At 43.9% G+C, this 19,907-nt stretch overlaps 1 protein-coding gene across 1 annotated transcript in view; it reads right to left on the bottom strand.

Annotated features, from left to right (window-relative positions):
* Positions 1 to 2,189: 2,189 nt before the first annotated feature.
* The window catches only part of ATRN (attractin), a 217,455-nt gene continuing 199,737 nt past the window's right edge, over positions 2,190 to 19,907 (bottom strand). Inside the window, exons 28-30 of the mRNA XM_067297263.1 lie at positions 18,599 to 18,706; positions 5,790 to 5,904; positions 2,190 to 4,710 (exon numbers count right to left, since the gene is read on the bottom strand). Coding sequence (XP_067153364.1) covers positions 4,586 to 4,710; positions 5,790 to 5,904; positions 18,599 to 18,706 — 348 coding nt within the window. The 3' untranslated portion in view covers positions 2,190 to 4,585. The remainder of the gene's footprint in view (positions 4,711 to 5,789; positions 5,905 to 18,598; positions 18,707 to 19,907) is intronic.

Genomic DNA, 19,907 nt, shown 5'->3' with positions numbered 1-19,907 from the left:
TTACCAGCACGTGGGAAACTTATCTCATTTAAGCAGCTATCAATGGAAAAAGCGTGAATTTGACTCAAATCACCACCAGCACATCCAAAAATCGGAACCCTACGTCTCTCCCTCCCTTCCCTTTGCTCCCATGTCCCTGAAAGCTCGCGCGCGCATCTCCGAGCGGATGCAGAGCATCCGCATCCGCTACTTCACAAAACCCGCTCTTGCGGCTTATAGCTCAGGAGGCTCCGGAAAAAAAGGAGGAACCCCATTCCCACCCTCCCCAAACGCCCCCGTCGTATTTGCAAAAGGAAGGCGGAAAGGAAAGGGAGCGACGAGGCGAGATTCCCGGCACGCAGCCTCCGGTTTCGCCCGCTCGGTAGCTCGGCGCCGGCAAATCCCCGTTTGCCGGGAGCGGGTTTTGCAGGCTTTCCGGGCGGTCCGGAGAGGAGCCTCCGTGCCGAGCTCGAGCTTTGGGGGAAAACCTCCGCGTTTTAATTTAGCCTCCGGGGCGAGCGCGCGTTGCCGGCAAAGGCTCGTTTCGCTTAATTTAGGGCCCCCAAGCTGAGCAGCCGCTTCCGAACCGCGCTGCAAACCCGGCGTCTACATATTCTGGTAAACGTTTACTGCCGAGAAAAAGACGTTTCTGAGCAAATATTTAGTATGAAAACTACCTCTAAGGAAGCGTGTATCTGCCAAGAGGGGCTTTGTGCAGCCTGTCATTCTTTTACGGTACCATATCATCAAATTTTGGTACATTACACCCTAGGACTTTATGGTAATAACAGGCATTACCCCATCACGTAAAGCTTTATTTTGGCATTTTTAATACAGCACACCGGAAACCCAGAGAGAGTGGCAATAACTCAAAGCTGTATCCCATAAATCTTCTCGTATGCAACGTACTGACCCGCATCACGGTGGGGTCTGCTATCGCTCATGCTACAACAATCCAGAGAAAATTCTGGGCTAAAAATATGGACAACGGCGAAGAAAAAAATGTATGTTATTTGGAGATGCAATGGCACTGCTGCTTTCTAGAATAAGAGGGCTGCAACATTTGTATTTTTTTCCTTTTTAAAAGGCTACTCTCAAAGAATAAAAATGCTCTGAGGGCTGAGACCTTGAATGCTGAATTTCAACTCTTGCAAACAGTGATTCTGAATGGAAATCACTGGCACAATCTTAATGATAGAGGCTTAAACTGCTGACTTAATCCCCAAGTAATGACCACTTTAAGTACATTTATTACCTCTTTTCAAGTGTTTTTTTTTTTCTTTCTTTCAAATGGAAGAGCCATATTTTACTTTGCTTATACATTTAAGTGAAATGCATTTGAATACATAAAAGTCAAGTTATGCCTCCCTGCTTTATACTGCAAGATATCAGGAATATAATTTGATGTTTCTTTAAAGCTCTGGAAAGTTATCTAATACTCATCATATGAAGAAGTTATTAAGACAAAACTCATACATCATTTAAAATGCATCAAAAATACATTCAATATTTTTCTGGTTTATATACACTTTAAATCTTTCAATGTTCTGCACACTACTGTATAGTTTATGTACAAGTGCAAAATTGGTGTGTTATTTTTCATTTATTTACAGATTCTCCCATGAAATAAGGTTGCTCTTTTCCCCCTCACCTCCAGCCAAACCAACCCACAAATCCTTCACTTTTGATATCGCCCTGGCGACAAACCACCAGCAATTCTTCCCCCCATCCACTCCCACCTTCGCCTATATTTTACCTCGAAAAGCTGGGATGAAACTGTTTGCAGCAGGAGCTATGTATGAGACTTCTCTTGTTCTCCCTCATCAGTATGGAGATAAGATGCAGAGCAGAGCTACATCCTAAAGGGGCCGTTTTAGTTTATTTATATAAATAAAGCCTTGCTCCCCTATTTACATTTTTTTTTTTTTTTGGCTCTGCCGAACCGCAGAGTTTTGATCATTTTTGCTCATCTTTCGAACCGCTGACGCTTAACTCTTTTGCGGCTCGAGCTCTGGGCACCCTCGGCGGGATGTCTTTGAGATCAGACAGCCCGGCTCTCCGGGGGAACAAACGTTTATTTTTGTTAAATGTAAAAACCAGATCACCCTTCCAGGCCTATTATTCAGAAAGCCGTTTCTGTTCCGGAAAACCTAAAGCAACAACTTTAAGCACCTGCTTAAGTGCCGCCCTGAACACGGAGACTTAAGAGTTTTCTGAATTCGAGTTGGCAGTTTTCCTCCCCAAAAAGCGTTGGGGAAGCAAGAAATGACACCTCCGCACACGAGGTTGCGCGTCAGAACTGAAAACACGTAGAGTACTAATAGGGGAGGGATTTTAGTCCAGTATTATTTCTCTGGGACAGCCTAGTCAGGTTAGCCCTGTACACTCGGGAAGGTACAAAATATTTTCAGGGGATGAATCTGTCTGAGGTAAGCTGTGCATCGTCTAAAATTTAATCGACTAAAACCCTTCATTCTAAGAGACAGAGCTCACCCCTTTTCCCTCCCTCAACTCGCCTTCCCCAGAGAGCATATAAGCTTCTGCTTTAGAAACAGATTGGGGAATAAAAACTATATATATAGAGAGAGATGCGTTTTTCACAGTATTTTTTTCTGCAGCTGTGTTGTATTTGTTAAGAGATACATCAGATCAGAGTTATAATCCACCAAGATCTCTAAAACAGCAGGCTCTCCCCTATCGCTGCGGTGCAGACACGCAGAGCTACTTACGTCTCTGTTGCGATACCGCGCTCCAGAAAGGTTCTCCGAAACACCAAAAAAAAAAAAAAAAAAAAAAGCAAACCCAAAAACACAGAAGGAACGAGCGGCTGGAATGTGACGGATCACCTAAACACGCACAAAAAAAAGATGCAGTTACTTCCGTTTCGCTTTGGAAAAGGCTGCTATATGGCGCAGAGATTCAACGGCGCTTCCCTTCGCGCCCCTCAATCTGCTCTTTTTCCATTTAATAAATACGAGACGCCCTCATTAGAAACCCGAATGAAACCGAACTTACTGTGATTAAGCAGCAATTACATGCCTCGTTTGGCACCTTAACAGAACATCTTCCTGCCAGCTTCAACATCACAGCTTCGCACGGCCATGGCACGGGACTGTATCGCTTTTTAGCTAACCGCGTGATTTCTAGAATCGGCAGCGATACCGGGCAGCGGCATGCGTAGGCTTGTGGGTTCTTAAGCCCAACTTTGAAAATCAAAATCTAATTCCAACTAGTCCGATACTTCAGAAAACCTTTTTTTTGCTCTTTCCAAGCCACTTCCTTGCATCGACAAGCCACCTTCTGCAACATCTACGGTAGTCTAACCTGAAGGGGAAATATCCATAATTCACCACGTAAAATTCAAACTTGTGGCCAAATGAAGCTGCTCTGCATTTTTTTTTTAAGTTATTTTTTTCCTCGATCCTCAGATGATCTGGCACCTGGAGTGTTGCTTTTTCCACCCTGAAAGGAGATGGAGTAAATCTTATTGCTGAAGAGCAGCGCCTCTGACCGCTGGCACAGCTCTGTTCTCATCCAGAAGAACGGCCTGAGGGCAAGGGGAAGGGAAAGAGGTCAAATGGGCAGAGAAACTCAGAAGAAACATAATATATCTGGCCTGGAACACAAACTGCTTCTATTACAAGCGCTGGTGAAACCAGGAGTTTTCTTACAAGATACTGAAACTCAGTTCTAATTTCCCTCCAGGTATTTCCACCTGGCTGAGTGTTTCTCGGTCAGGAAAATGCCATTTTCCCCTGACTGCACGTGATATATTACAAAGAGCAGAGATTGCCTTGGGTGACTACGTATATATATTTTTTAAATGAACATAATTATGTAAAAAAAGAAACGTGTGTAGTAGTCGCCTCACTCCCTAGATCTGTTCAAGTCTAGGCACTTGTGTGTGGTGTACTCCAAGTAGGTTAAGACTATGTAAACACTGAGTCCTTCAAAAGCAACATTCAACTTCTACAGGTATTACATTTGGTCTGAGCAACACGCGACATTGACCTTTTTTTAATCACCCCAGCTTTTACCTGCCTGATGTTCTGGATGGTAATGACCACAGAAAAACTGTATCTGGAAGAGAGATCCATTTAAATAATGTGGAAATAAACACATACATTAAATGAACAAAAAGGATGAAGATGCTTTGAAGATTAATAGTAGTGTTTATGTGTTGAGAGCTGACACCTGTAAACACTGCATCTTTTTTTTTTTTTCATACAATTTGATAAATACATGAACTCCAAAGCACTTTCCATGTAGAAACCTGAGTGTCATTCATATTGGACTACTGTTCTATTTACACTGACCATGAATGGAGGTGATCGGATGTTACTGGACCTGCAATAAAATTATTTCACTTTAAACTTGAAGAAAACAAAGGAGCAATTTGAAGCCACGTGTCAGTAAAACTTAAGTGGAGCAGTTGTCAAATAAAGCCAACTATCACGTAGATGAGAGAAAAGGTTGGGTTCAAGGAAGTTGTGTTTCTCCGAGTGCCTCTAGTCTCTTGTGACACAACTTGAAAATCTTCCTCCTCCTCCTAGGTGTTACTTCTCCATTTTGTTTAAAACCCTATACAGTTTCTGATGTCCATGCATCAAATACAGGTTCCTGGCTGTGCAGGGGGCTGCTGTTTCCGATTTCGTATTGCACCCGATTTCTCTTTGTAGGCAATTGGCATCTGTTGTGAAATGTCCACCAGTGCACTGGCCACCGCAAGACCTGGAGCAACAAAACAGAATGGTCACAGAAACAAACCCTCCCACCACAGCTGAGAAAAACCCTCCAAGTCACAGAACGAGTATCATTCTTTGAGTTGTTCTTACAAACCAACCAAACAAGAAAAGCATTTTGGTTTAAAGATTAAACTCCAGCAGCTTTTAAATACTGCATGAGTAACTGCAGTAAAAAAATGCTGGAAATAAAAACTGGAGGAATTGAGGGACATGAAACTCATGATATTAAAGGGAGGAGTCTTCATCTGCACCAGCAGATGTGCTAGAATAAATCCTCGAAGCACCTGCGCATGGATGTTTCACCACGCTTCCCAGACATCAGTCCTCTCCGCAGTCTCCTCCCGGCATATCCATAGGCAAACCACCACTGGCCATCTGGGATTTAGTTCAATACAGCTCCCAAGCAAACCATCCTGTCTCAAACCCAACTAATGACCTTTTAAGACCTTCTGCTCCACCATGCTCAGCAGGCTCTGGAGAAACTCCAGTTACACCACAAACTGCCCAGGAGATGGTGTCTCTCTACAAGAAAGGCTAAGTGAGAAGGGGCTGGGAACAGGGGAGACCTTAAGCCGGACAGAGAAAACTACTGTCCAGAGCTACTAAGAGCAGGGCATGGCTGCTTTGGAAGGACTGGGTCTCTCTCCACAGATGGAGCCAGGAAAGGTGGGAATATGCTGGGAGACAAGTTACTTTTATACATGCCTATGGAGAACTCTTGTCCGTACCAGGTCCCCTTTTTTCCCTAGTCATACCATAAAGTGTAATCCAAACGTCAAACGGGCAGGCAGATGCACTTGAGATAGATGTAAGCTATCTTGCTCGGCTCCTATCAGCGCCGCAGCAGCACAGCCCCTCAACTGATCCAAGAGCCTGAATCAAAACTCAGGTTGGAAGCTAGGAAGACCCAAGCGACCTGCTTTAAAATAACTTGAGCCCATTCACACAAGCTGCAGTATACCTTTTGCTGCGGGATTAAGACTGAAACCGTAATGTCAATCTCTAAGGTTGAGGAAGGAGCACAGAAGTTAATACTGAGCCAACAGAGACGGTAACGTTCCTCACCTGACTGTCCAGGTGGTGGTATACCCCCAATCCCCCGGGGCAACCGCACAAACACGGAGAGAACGGCTGCTTTGTTACCAAAGCAGGGCTCCAGCGCTATAGGCTTTGGTACAGTCTGCAGCAAGGGAAGAAAGAAAGAAAGAAAGAACAAATGTTAGACAGCGCGTTACGCCCTCCCTCTTCCCCCAGCTTCATCTTTTTCAGATTGTACAAGCTCCAGGGCATGAACCGTGTTTCTGCGCTTGGCGAGTGTCCAGCACATAGCTAGCACAACTAAAACAAATGTTACTAACAATCAAAACCCTAGTCATCATAAAATAAAAAAAACCACATTTACTTAATAAAATCTCGCTATTAAAAAAGTCAAGCACGGCACATGGCTTGTATTTCTCCCGAAATTCAATAACGAAGGAGCAGCTTAAGCTAAACAATGGGATTAAGTTTCTATCTTCAAACACGTTGGCAGCATATCACAAATATTAGTAGGTCTGACCACTGTGATTTGACGGTCCGACTTCCATTTCAAGAGTTTAACTCCACATGACACCTTCACAGCACCGTATGCCTTAACGCCGTGCAGAACATTTACCCCGAAACCATTCTCTATTTCATTTTCATTAGCTTCAAGCTGTTTCCCCCCGCAATTTCATCTTTCATTTCTGTCATCCACCAAAGGATCGTGTTCCATCTCCAGTGGTCTCCTAGATTGCTCTGGACAATGTTCTTAGGTCTACTGGTTTACCCTGTCCTTTTTTAAATTGAAAAGAAGAGGATTGGACTGGAAGGATCGGTGGGTTGTGGCTCTGTATCAGGTTTCAGTGACGTGGGTAGTACCCTAAGAGTGATTATTCTAACATGCATTACTGGAACCTGTTTACTTTGCAAATGAATATTTCACGCTCATATTACAAACATGAGCACGAAACAAAATTTTCAGATGAAACGTGCATTGACAACTATAAAGATACAACGGGCAGCCAGACACCTTCCCCTCCAGGGGAGCGGTGGGAGCGGGCACCTCGCTGACCTTCGGTGGCCAACAAAATCACCCCCCCGCCCCCTTGTATTCCTTATTAATAGCAAAGATTTCATCTGAATGACCAACAGCAAATTCCAACGGCGCGCGCTAGTAGAAAGACGACATAAAAAAGAGACGACACGCTCAATGGCCTTTCAGAAGCAAATGGCACAGAAACTAAAATGTGCTCTTACCTGAGTCAGGCCCTGATCCCACACAGTTACGTCCACCCAATATTTTGCGGGAGGATGTCACAGCACTCAGTTGAGAATGCAAGCCTACGAGCGCAGGTATGGAGGAGTTGCCTTCTGTTGCTTCACATAAGCAAAAAAGCTGAGAAAAACTACTTTATCCGATACACTCAGTACTTTCTAATCTCTTGTTGATTATGGGCAAACTGTACTCTGGTATTAATGAAATAATTATTGCTTTTTCCATTACGCATAAAATTGTGCTACTGTACTTAAACACGCAACAGAAACTCAATACAACCCAAAACACGGAAAAGAGGAACAGGAGTCAAACAATGCAGTTAAATTACTGCTGCTCGATAAAAAAGAAAAGACAAAGAAAAGAGATGACAGGAAGCAACATGAAACTTAAAACTGTTTCCATATCTCATATTTACCATAACGATTGCAACGACGATTTGTTAGTCTGTGCAAGGCAGATAAATACACATTCTACAGACTATAACAGTAAAGCTGCAGCCTGCCTTGTTTATGACTGCAGCTTTCTACATCTTCTCTCCACCCCCAGAAAAGGGAGCAAACTCAAAATAATTCTTTCCCCACGAAGCAACCAAGCATCCCCTTGCGCTATATTCCACCGGCGACTCAATTACCAGGGGTAATGGAGGGAGCACGGAGAAGGCGACTGCAGAAATACAGCGCGCAGGCTTGCAGCTTATGACTGGGAGGACGCTCTGAGCCCAAAGTTTATTTCCATTCAGAGACAGCCAGCTACCTGGCTTACTCCGCTCTAATAAAACAGGGATTTGGCGTTAAAACAAGCACAGAAAACAGTGACGCTCTGTTTCAAAAGCAGTTACACTTTCTGCCTTTGCTGTCACCTCTGCGAGACCTTTCCGGAGACTCACCGCTCCCGAATCGCACTGCTCTGAGACCAGGAACTTTCTTCTAACCTAATTTCCTTCCCACCTAAATTTATTCAGGCAGCTCATGATGTTCTGTGCTTTCACCCTCTCCCTGGGCTATACCCTGCTCGACATCTTGGCCTTCGCTTGGCTCATCTGCATGAGCAGAGCTCTTAATTTCTTCTCTGCGCACAAGTGCTCCATTTGCTAGGTCTCCTAATGGTCCCTCTCTGCACCTCTCCCACTGCTCTGGACCACAGGTGACCAGAGAGGCACGCGGCATTTCAAGCCTCACCATGACCTCTGTAATGGCATCAATACCATCCTTATTCCCTCGCACGTCCTAAAAAGGTGAGAGAAAATAAAGAGCATTATACAACTTCCAGTCACAGAGCTGGAAGGGACTTTGAAGGTAATTTAGCTCATCTCTCAGCCCCGAGCAGGATCCTTTCTCCTCCTCTGCCCTTTCCAACTAATGAACCCTCAGCTTGTAGCAGAAACTCTCGTTATTAGTCCCTGTGGGCATGATCTTTCATTTTCTATGGGATTTTTATTTTTATTTCATTACTCAAGGTCACACGTTTTCCTCCTCTCTACTCTCCTGACCCCACTTCGACCCATGACGAGCTCCTCCGCGTGTGTCATCGGTGCTGAAAGAGTACCTAAAATAACCAGGCAGCCAGTGCCGTCCCCTGAACGAGAGACGGCAGAGAACCCAGCCACGTGCAGCTACCTCAAGTTCAACGTTACTTCACGGGGATGAGCTCGATCCTCATGCTGCAGTGAATTTTTCATCTAATTAATTAATATTTCTAATTAATATTTCACTGCATGGAGGCCTTTGTTTCTAATAATCATGCAAACCAAGGACATATATTTTCTCTACTGATGCATCCAAAATCTGCCAGGCAGTTGCAGGCTAATTTGGAAGGCATACACTAAGGACAAGATCATCTTGTTTCAGCTAATCCTGATCTTAAATCTAGAAAGGGGGGGGGGGGGGGGGGGGAAGCGGTCTAGCGCCCAAAGCCAACCGCTTTTCTGAGACAAGCGGCACTTAATAACAGCCCAAATGGCATACACAATGAAGTCCTGCAAATTTATTTTTGACAGCGCCAGTTCAGGCACCTGCTTTTTGAACTGTGACTCATACCGCATCTCATCTCCGCGCTTGTGCGAGCTGGGCCAAAAGACAAAGCCCGGCCTGATGAAATGACTCACGCGCCAAGCGACGGGAACGCCCAATTCGATGCAAGACGGAGGTCAGCCGGTAGTGAAGGGCATCTGAGACCTCAATGACATACATAGCAACCCAGCTTCGGAGCCCGGGGACTGTACGGAAACGGAGACAAACACACGGATACTTCCAACAGCAACCTAATGGACATCTTGACTGCAGCTCTTGCCCGCATTGGGTAAAACCTGCAAGTTGGCCTTGTCACGGGCCCAACATGTGACTACTTGTGTTTTGACATGACCTAAGTAGGTGCTACCACTGTACACGTAACATGTAATACATGTAACATGCTAACAGAGAAGCCAGAAGGCTTCAGCACATTTTTGTTTCATGGGGAGACCCGAGAAGAGCTCATGTCTCCTTTCTTTCCCCACCCCTGCAGCCGGTCGCCCCTGCTAGAGCTTGGCTTCTGCACGCTCTCCTTGCAGATCCGAGCTGCTTTTCCACAATTAGGTCCAGAGCAGACTCGGGAACCAGAGGTCGGGTCTTCTTTCTGGCAATTATGACTGCTTGTGCTTCAGGCTGGCATCTGGCTTCTAATTGCCCACTTTAAAAAAAAAAAAATTACACAGATCTCCAAACTTTGTAGCACCTTTCATCAGAGGGTTAAAACCAGCCTCTGCCAGAGACCTTCATTTGGAGTGTTTTGATAAACCCATTGTAGAATTACATAAGCAATTCCTTTTTATTGAAGGCTTAATGGCACAATAAAGCACGCATTATTCAAATCTATGCAAATCAGGTGCATCCCTCAGCCACTTGGCACACGATGACTGCTTCGCCTGGCGTCTAAAAAGCCCGAATCCCATGCAGGGAGAGGGAAAAGAGGGGAGAGACGGAGCCCAGCTGCTGGACTGCATGGCCACGGATGGCAGGTAATGGGACGAAAGGATTCCCTCTTCGGCGGACGGAGCCAGCTTGCACTAGCCAAACTGCCGTCCGACAGCCCGGCAGAAAGGAGCCGTGCCCTTGACTTGCAAAACTCAGCGCAAGCTTGTCCCCAGCTAACACGCTCGGAGGCAACAGGAGATTTGCAGCCAGAAGACCAGCTCCCTTCTGGTCACCACCAGGATGGAGGGCAGCCAAGGGGGAGCTGGGTCGCCCTGGATGCATTTCTGCTACGAACAGACGACCGCAACCTCCCGGTCTATCAGTCAGGCCCCTTTCCCTAAAGCTATTGCTCATCCTCAAAAGAAATAGCGTGAGTACGCTGGAACTGAACCTTTCTCCTGCAACGCACTTCCACTGCTCATCTGCAGAAGAAGAGCTACTGTCAACGGAAACACCGTCGAAAAACAACGCCAGAGTAGCGCGAATGTCAAGCAAAGACCGAAAAAAAACCCAGCAAAAATCTCTCAGTCCGTTGCACACATTTATTTAAAGACACCTCTAACGGGCAGCACGCACCATCAGGAAGGCGTGCTGCAGTTTGGGGTTTTTAACTGGGGCGTGCGGTCACGAGCTCTGCGTTAGGCAGCACTCGGAAACCGTGAACACCCTCTTTTGGGATGAAAACATGAAGTTAGTATTTTATCAAGTGGCGACACAACCCTATTGTTCTCGGAGGTAGTGAAAATCCGGTTTCGGCAATTTTCCCATAAATGACTTTATGGGCCAAAAGCAACACTAAAAAGCCGAGCAATTGCAGTTGTTTATGAGGTTTGATATGTACTTAATACGTGGAAAGCTCGAACAATTATAGAAGTTAAAAGCAGTAAGAGACCTATTAGGTCACCCAATTAGTCCGCCTCCTACAGCGGTATTTTCTGTAAAAACAGTGCATTTCCCAGTACTCCGTCTGGGCTATTTCTAAGTGACCCAGGTGTGGCGCGTACCATCAGCTCCCTTGGGAGACAATTTCACAGCCTAATGCACTTGACAATCAAGTCGCATTGTGTGGTGTTCAACCGAAACGTTCCTTTTTTATTTCACCTAATTATTTCTATTTATGCAGCTTACATCCGACACCTCGAAAGGTTAACACTACGTCACATTAAACTAATAACTAGAATAAATATTCTGTGTAATTTAAGAAACTCAACATCAGTTTTATTTAGGTTCTATAATGCATCGCAAGCATATTGCTTTTCAAAATGTATAAAAAAAAACACTATAGAGACTTTTTCCCCCTAACAAGAAAACATAATTCTCTGCTTTGATCAAATAACTCTTACATGGTTTTCAATTTCCAGTAAGGAAATTAAAATAAAGCAAAAATCCTATGGTGGGGGGGGAGAGGAGGCACATTATTGAAACAGTTTAACTTTATTATTTGATTTCACTTCTTCAAACAATTTAACTGTGTAGAAAAAGGGTGAAATTCCATTTGCAAGATTTTAATTTGTGCCATTAACAGCTGACTGAACATTTGTAAAATAAGTTACAAGCAATTTTCTATTAAAAAAAAAGAGTATTAAGTTTTAAAAATCGTATTGCCAGGGCAATATGTGTGTTCTCCAAGATAGAGATGAATGAGCATCTCGCAATAATTTGCAGCAAATGAGCCTAGATTAAAAATTTAGGTTTATCTTGTCTGTGATATCTACCTTGGGACTGACACTGGGGCTGGGGAACGAATTGCTCACAGCGCAGCCGCAACGCTGGCTTCCTACGCGTGAAGAACTAAATAAAAAAAAATAAAAATCGTATTTGCGCCTTTAGATGATTGCTAAGAGTCTCCAGGTGCAAATACCGATCCGAGCGCCCTGGGTCGCCAGGAACCGGGAGCACGCGCGCACAAACGCACACGGCGTTAGAGCCAGCCGCGTTTGACAGCCGCCGTCTCTTCTAAAGTGCAAATTGTCAAAGCAGCCGCGCGTGGGCACGGCCCCCAGGGAAGGGAAAGCTTTTGATAGGCAAGTTTGTATTTCAAAACCAGTCACCCCGAAACGACAAAATTTCACGCCGCCGCCGCCTTCAGCGTTTCCGCTCACGTAAGCTGGCGCTCACGTTTCTTTTTCAGTTCCCGGCTGATGCCCCAGGGTGGGGATGGGATGGACAAGACCCCCGGAATAAAATCTGGGCAAAATAGATTTCCATCCTTTGCTGTATATATTTGCGTTTTTTTACGGGTGAAAAGGCAAATTTCTTTTGGTTGGTCTTTTCAACCATTTGGCTGCTTTTTTTTTTTTTTTTTTACATGAAAACGTGCAAGTGAAGAAAGCACTAGCACAGCCAGATGAAGACTGCAAACACTAGACACACAAAACAACGACTTGGCCTAAAGGAATGCAAATAGGTGCCCTAAAATGTTTCTGAGAAGCTCCTGGAATTAGCAGTATCTCAATCAGAAAGACATTCATTTGTGCCAGGGGGAAAAAAAAAGAGCTTAAACACTGCCCTCCTTTGGTGGCAAGCTTTGCACCGTTTTCCTCTCCCTGCAGCAAATTCCTCCTTATCTCCTAAAATCACGGCCCGTTCTGCTGAAAACTAGACTTCAAATCTAAGAGTAGTTAAATCTCAATCCAATTACCAGCCAAACAGTCCCCAAACGTAAGGCTGGCTTAACAAATGTCTCGGGTGATCTCAAGATAGGTTCTTTCCAAATATTTACTATGTACGTGGAAGTGGCCAAAGTCTTCCCAAAGCACGTAATTTTGCAGCAGAAAAAAAAAGAAAATCCACAGTGCGAGTTAACCGGAAATAATTCATTAGGGGAAGGTTTTATCAGGTGTTTCTGTTGTTGCTTTCGCAGCACAGATCACAGCCTGAATACATCAAATTCGGATTGGTTTTACGCAGCTCGGCCGCCCGGGTAACGGCTCCCTTCTTCCCACGGCAGCTCCATGCGGCACGGTGCTCGCTCAGAGGGCATCACTCCCTTTGCTACGGATTAGGAAGCAGGGAGGCACCAGCAGAACGAACCCCAAATATAAAGGGCGAGTGGGGACGCCGCTTCTCGCTGTGGGTTCCTCCGCGTGGCAAGGCAACGGCGGTGATCCCGACATCCGCTCAAGGGGTGTATTGCACGAGCAGAAGCGATTTTTTCCCAAAGGCAAGGCGACAGCTACGCGCTGACATGCCTCTGAACGCCTTAGTATCAAGGTGGAGAAAAGTTCCTAGAACTGCCGAGTGCTAGAAAATCCAGAAATAATGCACTAGAAATTAAACTGCATGTCGGGAGGCAAACCGTAACGGGTCTGAACAGCCTGCGTTGGACAGATCGGGCAAAATAAAACCAGCCTTTCTGGCCTCAAAGGTTGCATGTGACCCATCTACAGGAAATGCCACACCAGATTACAATCATTCAGTTTGTGTGTTCCCCCTCGATTTCATCCCCTTCCTCCAACCATCATCCTTTTGAGGCTCTTCAAAGAACAGCTCTCCAATTCAGCTTTTTTGTATCACCTTTGAAAAGTCCTAACTTGCTCCGTCCCCTTCCAACGCTACTCAACAGCATGGTAATTTCTACTTAAGACTTCCTATATCACAGCTCAGGAGCTCTTTAAAGTCTGCCGTCCTTTCAAATCTGCCTGCTTGCACAAGAGCCCCTTGACCCCACTCGAATGACCATGCAGAAAACTTAGTGACTGGCACGCTCACGCCAATATGACTGCTTTTAAGTAAAGTGTGTTGGGAGGGTAGTGGGCTGCAGAAGTGGGTCTATCAGCACATATGATGGAGTAGTAACGGGTCAATACGTCTGAAGTAAAGGGAGAGAAGAGTCACCAAGCAGGACAACCAGAAACAGTATTACAGAACCCTAAAACCCATCAGTTCCTTGGTCCTTAGCTGCTCTTCACTGACCTTCTCTCATTGCATAAAAGCACGCAACGTGGTAGAGCTCAGAGCTACACGTAAAAACGTAGATGAAGTCACACTGTAGAAGCGATGGAGCTGGACGATGCTCCGTTTCAAACGATCCCTCACGTCAGCGGTCTCCCTACAGCTTTCCCAAATCTACCTCGCTTTGGTACAGGACTTCCAACTACTCACTCTTCTTCTTGTTGCTGATGGTTGCAACTGCATTGCGACCTAACAGGAGTTTCACAAGGGCTCCACTCAGATGTGAAACACAAGCAGACAGAGCCCACAAGTCCGTGGGATCCCCTGCCCGCTCCGAAAGCAGCCCACCGCTATGCCTCTGTGGCTTTCTGAACAGATGGGACCTGCAGGCAGTCTTTAGACCACTCGACAGCACTCTGCTCCATAACGAAACAAATTAATTGCCAAAGTAAGGATGCTATTCTTCCATCAATTTTCCAGTTACTCACAAAGAATCAGCCAGACTGGTGACCTGACGTCTTATTAAGAATTTGCAGTGAAACTGTTGCGCCCTTAGAAGCCTAAAAGGGCAGATATAAACGCACGTCCACGAGAAGGTAGAGAACATGCTGAACGAACTTCTGAACAATTTTCCTGACCAAATATGTCTCTCACTTCATTTAGGCAGCTACAAACATGGACAGCCTGTCAGTCACGGATGCAAAGCTTAGCATGGGCTTCTCACGTTGGATCCCTAAACACTCTACAGATCAGCCCTGCTAGGCAAATCCTCTGTTTTATGAGAGTATTTTTCAAATCCTCTGAAAGCTTCCAAGACAATTTTGTCCGACTTAAGGATAAATTTTTCTAACGTAACAATTTTACTGTTGATCCTGTAGGTGTTTGCTCAAGCCAAGTACTTCTGCATGTATGTTTTTCCCAGGAATCTGCAAGCATTAGTTTCAGCCATTACCAACTTTAAGATACCCAGAAATCAATGTCAAAATCATAAATTTTCCAACTTTTCAGAAAAGCATCTTCTAAAAATCACTGCGGAGGACTGCAAGACTCTCTTTATATCAGTTAGATGACAAGACCTAAAAAAGCCTGTGGTGAAGTAACTCTGGTTCGGAGACTTGCACGAGTTCCACACGCGCAGGGATGTTAAACATTCCTAGAAAAACTGCAACATGCAGCACATCACAACTCTCCAAAAGCTGCAGAGAAAAGCCGATGGATTTTGCAATAACTAAGTAAATTCAGCAGTAGATTTGTGATCCACTGGGTATTGAATGGGAAATAAAGCAAAGCAGCTAGTTATGTGTTGCCTAGCTGCAGACTAATACGAATAGTTTCCCTGCAGGTAAATCATTTTCTATTACTTCTAAGTACCCCAGGAAAAATACTAATTGAAAACACGGTTCTAATACTGTCCAGCTGGAAAACATTAGCTTAGGATGGAACTAGCTTGACACTGGCTGCCAACTGGCTATGCACAATGGAAAAGGGAATTAAAACTCTTGCAGACAAGGCATCCCATTTTCCATTTCTCCTTTGTAACCCTCAAATATTTGTTATTAACCAAAGGCTTTGATTCACATGAGGAAAGAAAAACATCAATGCATTTATGATAACATAAGTCTGGGTTTCTTGTATAGAAATGAAAGCTTTAAAATTATTGACACAGCGAATGGTAGAGCTACCGGCTTACAGTCCAACAGCTTACCGACATTTCTCTTTACTCTCTCCTTGGCTAACAATTAAGGAACAGATAAACAGATGAAGCAGAACAGATGTAAAACAAAAATGCAGATCCACATCTCTGAATCAGCCCAGCCCATCTTCCTGCATCTCCCTCCTGCTAAGAGTTTTTATCCCATGCAAGTGGAAAAGGGCTGGAGAAAAAAAGAAAAAAAAAGAAAAAAAAAAAACCCGGAAGTTGACCCCATAAGCATTTGGACTACTTTTTCCTTTCTAGTGACATTCATTTCCATGCAGTGTCCAACACTTCATTCTACAGCCTGGATCATCTCAGAAGGGTCATTCCCCAAGTTCCTCACAAGCCACACGCGTCCTTCACTTGCTCTCTTCTCGAGGCTAATTCAACTTTGCTGAAAGACGGCAGGTTTTTTTTTTGTTTTTTTACATACTTCCTTCCCCTATCCAAATTCTGCAAGATACATTTAAGAAAGAAAGAAAAAAAAAAAAAACAGAAATTTTAGCTACTCTACTTGTCATGGAAAAGCATCCTTGTTCTGCATCCATGTCTACCAGCAGACACCTTATCTGCTTGCGCAACAGTCCACCTGAATGCTCCCTAATCGGCTTCAGGTTACTGTAAACACTTTTTGCTCTTTGTCTGAATTAGACTGCTTCATTTCTGCCTAAAGTAGATTAAGAAACGTTCGTCTGAACTGCTTCGCTGACATATCAGCCGAGAGGGTAATTAGCAGTTGGTAGCAATTTCTGGATCTGAAAAAAGGACATCTGTCCACCGTCTCACTCATTAGGCTTAAAAACAGCTTCTCCATCAGTCCTCGAGTAACTTCAGGAGGTCAGACAAGTGAGATATGGACGACGACAGCAGGCGCAGGGAAGCAAGGAAATTCAGTTGCAAGCGAGAGAAAGATGAAATCCTGTCTGCACTGCTATCTATGGGAACACTTCAAAAGCAAGAGTTCAACATTCCTCTAATCAAAGAAGAAACTGAGAAGAAAACAAAAAGCAGAGAGGTAGAAAGGAGAAAGCAAACGACAAAGCCCGAATGAAAAAAGGGGACGCATTGCAAGCCGAACAAGAAGAAAAATAATACTCCAGTCAGGGACTAAGAGATCCAGAGTTGATATCTTCTCTATAGTTTTGTAGACCAAATTGTCAGAGAGATCAGAAAATTTGGGACAGCTTTGTTTTAGCTTAATCCTACAGGAGAGGTGCTTTTGGTTAGCTTATTGCTAGGAAATTAAGTAATGAAAAGAGGGGAAGGGAAAGTGCCTGCAGGACAGCTGGTTTCATATAGCTTTCGACTCATTGACGCTTAGTTTTTCCATTTAAGTGGCAAGTACCGAGACAAAGTTCTCCTCTCCCTCCATCCCTCCTTCCTACCACATTAATGTCAATTTAGGTCAGACTGTAAAGCGTGCAAAAATTTACAGAAGAATTTTAATAGTTCATACCAGCCAGGACTTTTTAAACTCTGTTTTGAGTTCTACAAGGACTTTCTTTTCATACTGTTTGTAACCTTATTCCTTCAACATGACTTTTTTTGTTGTTTTTTGTTTTTTTTTTTAGAGAGCTGTCCTACAGAAAAGTCAGCAACCTGTCAATTTTTTTTCCTTAGTCTAACAAAACCAAGAGAAACATTTGTAATTAAGTGTGTGGTACATATATTAAATAGGTCAACAGGTGAAAGTAAGCAACATTATAAATATACTGATAGTACCATGATGAAATTAAGCCCATCTGTCACACTACTCCACCAGTATTTATATCTTCATAGCATATTGCTGCTGTATATCCCTTAAAATACTTCAGTATTCACAGAGTTGTTGAATTGACAGCTTTAAAGGCTCAAGTCAACAAGTAATCCACCAAACAGACGTCCTGCAGCCTGCAGAAACGTCGGTCCCGAACGGCAGCCTCACAAATATACCTCCATCCTAATGGCAATGCCCATGCGCATCACGTGGCCTCCTCGATGAAGCAAGGAAGCTCATTCCAGTTTGCTGGGCGATAGCCCAATTTTACAAGCACATACTTCAAAGGAGGTCTTGTTGAAGCATCAGCAGCTAATGATTTCCAATATCTATCATGCCCGTAACAAAATACAGAAATTATAAAAACCTCAGGAAAACAGAGTGCTCTGGATTCAAATGTAAATCAAGGGGGAGTGCAGTCACCCAGAACCTCCTAGGGGAGAGGCCCCAGGGGCACGTCAGCTCATTTGTCCAGTCACTCAATTAACCCAAATTAATGGATGCCTTTGCAAATTTTGCTTTCTTTTCTCTACGCACCAGGGTTCACATCTGCAAAAAAGGGACAGGATATCCTGACTTCAGAGAGAGAGGTAACGATGATTAATTTGTGAAGCACTCAGATAGGGGGCAATCATAGGAATCATTTGTCTTGGGACAAAAAGGTCTTAGGTTCTTAATTTTCTTTTAGTATACAAGTCTGCTAGTGAAAGTATCACACTAAAAACATCTTTTGATCCTTTATTCTCCTTTTAAATATGGTTTTCCTAAACCTACTACATGCTGTGTCCAAGAACATACCAGGCTGGCGTATGACAACAATTTCTCCTACACTATTTGTGCATCACAAGATGCACTGGAACATATTTATATCGAGAAATACGTTGATACTGTCACAGGACACAGACACAATTATATTCCTCTTTGCTTTGAGAGATCACAGAAAAACGTTTTCTATTTGCAGCCCCTATAGCTATTTCTAGCCAAATGTTCCGCTGCGTAAAACTGCATTCTTCTCTATTACAAGGCATAAAACCTAACAAGGCAAGCAAAAAAATGTCATACTACACAAACAATATAACTTTTATCTAAACCCCAAAGTTGTAAAGGCATACCTGAAGGGATAAAATTAAGTGAAAACAAGATCTGATGGCCTTCCCAGGCCTATAGTTTCCTACAGGCACATAACGAATAGTAAACTTTGCATTGCTGCATTAAGCACAGTTTAAAACGAGCATTGGCGAGTAATTGCGGCGAGGACCGTCCTAAAGCACCAGCTCTCACCTTTATGCTTCCTCCAATGAGATCAGGTGGCTCCTCATCTGTTTCTAAGGCAACGTTGATGGAGGCAAAGGGGCGACTTGCCATCTGTTGCATCTCACGCAGCAGTTGCTAATTTAATAAACAGAAAAATATTATCACCATGTTGCTCCAGCACAAAGAGTAGGAAACGCGTATTGGAGGGGTTTTACCCAATACGAAGGGATAACAATGAATACGGAAAAATAACCTCCCGGTGTTTTAACAGGCTCAAGGGTACAAAAAGATAATTGTAGACAACCCCAGCACAACAGCGTAACAAGTTATTGCGAGCTGAGCTAAACAGTACAGTCTTAGCCCAACTCACTTGTCAAGTAAATCACATCTGCTTAAGTTTCCATGAAGCGGTAACTTCTCAAGCTGGGATAACCTAGTTGCCGGTCATCATCTCTCTGTGGCATGAGATGACTTCATATGATTTGTGAGAATAGATTTAAAATTAAACCATAAATATCTGGCAGGTAACCACCTTAAGAAAGAGTTCGATATTTTTATAACATTACTAGCAAAATATCGGCAGGTGGCTACTGAATAATTATCTTTTTTACTGTTTGCTTCCCTTCTGAACGCAGCAAATGCAGCGAGCTACACGCATGTCCTTGCTGTGATATGTTTTATTAAAATAGAAAACATTTTCCTGGGTAAATCTGTGCAAGCCCTCGTGACACAGGACACCTTTTACTGTACTCTTAAGGCGCTTCAAGCATGATGATGCAGCTCCCCTTTTAACACGAGAAATGACAGTTCCTATCTGGCCATGCTGGAAAGAGCATTTCAATTTTAGCTGCGGACACGCTCCTCTTTGGTTTCAGTGGCTAATCCCTAACACCAACAGCAAGCTGCAAGACCAGTAATTGGATGCAGAAGCCATAACCCTAATTCCCAGAAGCAACGGGTGTGATGTGACTCCCTGCCCCTATTTAATAAGGGAAGAGACATATCCCCTTGTATATTTGGTAAAATAAAATAAAATAAAATAAACAGCATTTACTCCTTCCTCAAGTACAGCGTATTGACTAAACCCTTCAGTTCACGTGCTGTAGAGCACACAGCATCACCCACTTACCATTACTACTTAACTGCAACGCTACTAGCTATACTCTGCTTTTTTAAGCTAGATTGAGACAATGTCAAATACCCTATGTACTTACCCCCCCGCCCTTCCCCTTTTAAGACTGGGTAATTTGATAATTCCAAGCCCTAACTGACTATTTATAGCAGTAAAATGGTGCTAAACACCACGAAATGCACTGTGCCTCCAGTAGTCTAGGGA

The sequence above is a fragment of the Apteryx mantelli genome, chromosome 5 (assembly GCF_036417845.1).
Source record: "Apteryx mantelli isolate bAptMan1 chromosome 5, bAptMan1.hap1, whole genome shotgun sequence".
NCBI classification, from domain to species: domain Eukaryota; kingdom Metazoa; phylum Chordata; class Aves; order Apterygiformes; family Apterygidae; genus Apteryx; species Apteryx mantelli.
Note: the sequence above shows the minus strand (reverse complement) of the source record. Positions and strands in the feature narration are given on the sequence as shown.